The sequence below is a fragment of the Mangifera indica genome, chromosome 4 (genome assembly GCF_011075055.1).
Source record: "Mangifera indica cultivar Alphonso chromosome 4, CATAS_Mindica_2.1, whole genome shotgun sequence".
NCBI lineage: Eukaryota > Viridiplantae > Streptophyta > Magnoliopsida > Sapindales > Anacardiaceae > Mangifera > Mangifera indica.
In genome coordinates, this window is record NC_058140.1 from 17,162,826 (window position 1) to 17,165,331 (window position 2,506).

General features: G+C 32.0%; 1 protein-coding gene across 1 annotated transcript; it reads right to left on the minus strand.

Moving 5' to 3' along the window:
• Positions 1–744: 744 nt before the first annotated feature.
• Positions 745–1,861, minus strand: LOC123214976 (zinc finger protein 5-like). The gene has a single exon (XM_044635001.1). The coding sequence runs from the start codon at positions 1,732–1,734 to the stop codon at positions 1,012–1,014; it is 723 nt and encodes a 240-aa protein (XP_044490936.1). The 5' UTR covers positions 1,735–1,861; the 3' UTR covers positions 745–1,011.
• Between the last annotated feature and the right edge of the window lie 645 nt (positions 1,862–2,506).

Sequence of the window (2,506 nt, forward strand, 5' to 3'; positions counted from 1 at the left end):
CACCTGGACTCACAAACATTACACCAAGTAAGTCACGATTTTACAAATATGACAAAAACTTAAACTGAAGTTTTTTTTTTTAATTTTAATATTTTATCAATTTTATTAATTACAACCATGTAAAAACAGGGTTTTTAATATGTAGCTTTGTTTTTTAGAAATTGGTGGCTTCGAATCCTGTTAATTACTGAATTCTACGGATTTTCCGATTAAACAACACAAATTGGAACAACCCCATATAAATTATAAATTTTTATCAGCTTTCAACCCAACATGTAGATCTTCAGAATCATTCAAACAAATATTTAGTATCAGCAAAGTTATTTAATCAAACACTTCAGTATTAGAAAATTATCATTGTTTGATGTTATACAGAAAGGCTGTATTATTTATCAATGTTGGAGATTTTATTATATTGTATTCTTTGGATATCTCAACTGATTATATGATAATATTATAATTATTAATTAATTATGTGCTTAACCACAAAACAACAACGTCCCCCAAATTCAGCTCTTTTTTTTTTAATTTTTGGAATAAGTCAAATCTGCAACGCAGAACCTTCGTCTCTTGTTTTGAAATATCTGGATTACTTGTTTACATATTTTAATACCTTGTGAGCCACCAAGACGTTGAATATGAATTTTCTTAAAATTAAAGACTGATGATTCAATGGGGAAAATCTGGTGGCAATTGCTTCATAATCCATAAACCATTAATAAATACAAAGGAAAAAATCAGAACTTCTAGAATAAATTTTCTATTAAATCTTCATCTGCCCCTCTGATTTACATACAGCAGGAATTTATATGGTAATCTTCTAAAACCAGTGGCATAACTATGTAAGTTGCCATTTTTTTTTCTTGTGAGGTACAGTGTATGCTGGCCATGCTAGCCAAGTATCAGGAGTTTTAATTCAATAAGCATTTCAGTCTGTAAATTTCAATTGAAAAAATTCATATCCCTGAAGAATACATAGCACTTTTTACCTATACTATGAATTATTATCAGTTATATTCCACTTTGCAAGCTGAGGCCTAAGTGGAGATCCAACGACTTGCAGCTTTGTTTAGAAGAAGACAAAGGTGAAGGCGGGATGATGGCTGCAGATCTTTTATCTCGAGATTTATCAGCCTGTGTTAAAGTGAACATGCAAGAATCTTGTTGAAAATGAATATTATGAGCCGGTATGGTGTACCACTTTGATAGCTGAGAAGCATCTTGATCTTGAGAACTGAAACTAATCTGAGATTCTTGATCGTATAGGGCGAATTGATCAGGGGAATAGATGGAAGGATCATAGAACCAGGCATTGGAGGCATGACGGTAACTGAAATTTATGTTGTTCTGGTTAGGTTGAAGATAACAGTTGATGCTGGCTTTTCTGGCTTGAAGTTGCAGTCTTTTCTTCCTCAGTCTCTCCTTCTTGTGGGCATTTTGATGACCCCCTAACGCCTGTGAATTTGCAAATTCTTTGAAACAATATTGGCACTCAAATTTCTTGTCCTCCGGTTGATCTCCTTTCGAGGTTTTATCCTTGGTTGATGAGTTGACGCTTTCATCTCCTTCAGTGGATACTTTGAAATATTCAGTTGCACCATTGTTGCTTGGATTAAGCTCAAACCCAAATAATCTGAGTTTCTTTTCAACGCAGGATCCTGAAGAACAAGCATTCTCTCCATCGGATGTATGAGAAAGAACATTATTAGACACTTCTTTTTGATCCATGTCCATTGAAATGTAAAAAGAATATGATTTTTCTTGTGGGTGTAATGCTAAGAGACACCAATGAGTTTTTTGCTTTCGTTTGTGTGCCTTTAAATTCCTTTTATAGTAAAAAACTATGGCTTCCAACGATGCATTGCACCTGTCAAATGGGGAAGAGTTTAATAATCATGAATAGCAGAAAACTTACTCAAGGTCAATTTAAAAATGAAAGAAAAGAAAAGTCAGGTCAGAAGAGCCGTCTCATGCATTAGTAACAGTAGATACAGCCAAGGCTAGGGTTGGTTGAGTATCAAAACACAAGAATTAATGATAACAAGTTATAAATTTAGGGTTTTTCAAATAATATTTTAAAATCAAATTATTAATTTATTTAATTCAATAATTATAAAACCAGTTATTAGATTCAAAATACAGTAGATTCATTGTGGGTTATATTAAGGAAGAATAATGGTGTGGAAGCAATTTAAATAACTCAATTATAGACAACCACTTGGTGATTAAAATCATATATTCCAAAATTAAAGAGAGGATCAAAGTTATTATATTAAGATTAATATATATAATATTATAATGAACAAAAGTCAAAGAAAGAAGGGATGTAAATTAAATGTAATCACCTGAAAGAGGGGACTCTTCAATTTGCAACAAATCTCCCACTGTACTTAAAATGCATATCTAATAATATTATTATATTAAACCTACTATCTATCCAAGCTTATCATAAAGTAAAATAAAATAAAAAATAAAAGCCTAGGGTTCCCATTCCCAATCCCCCTCC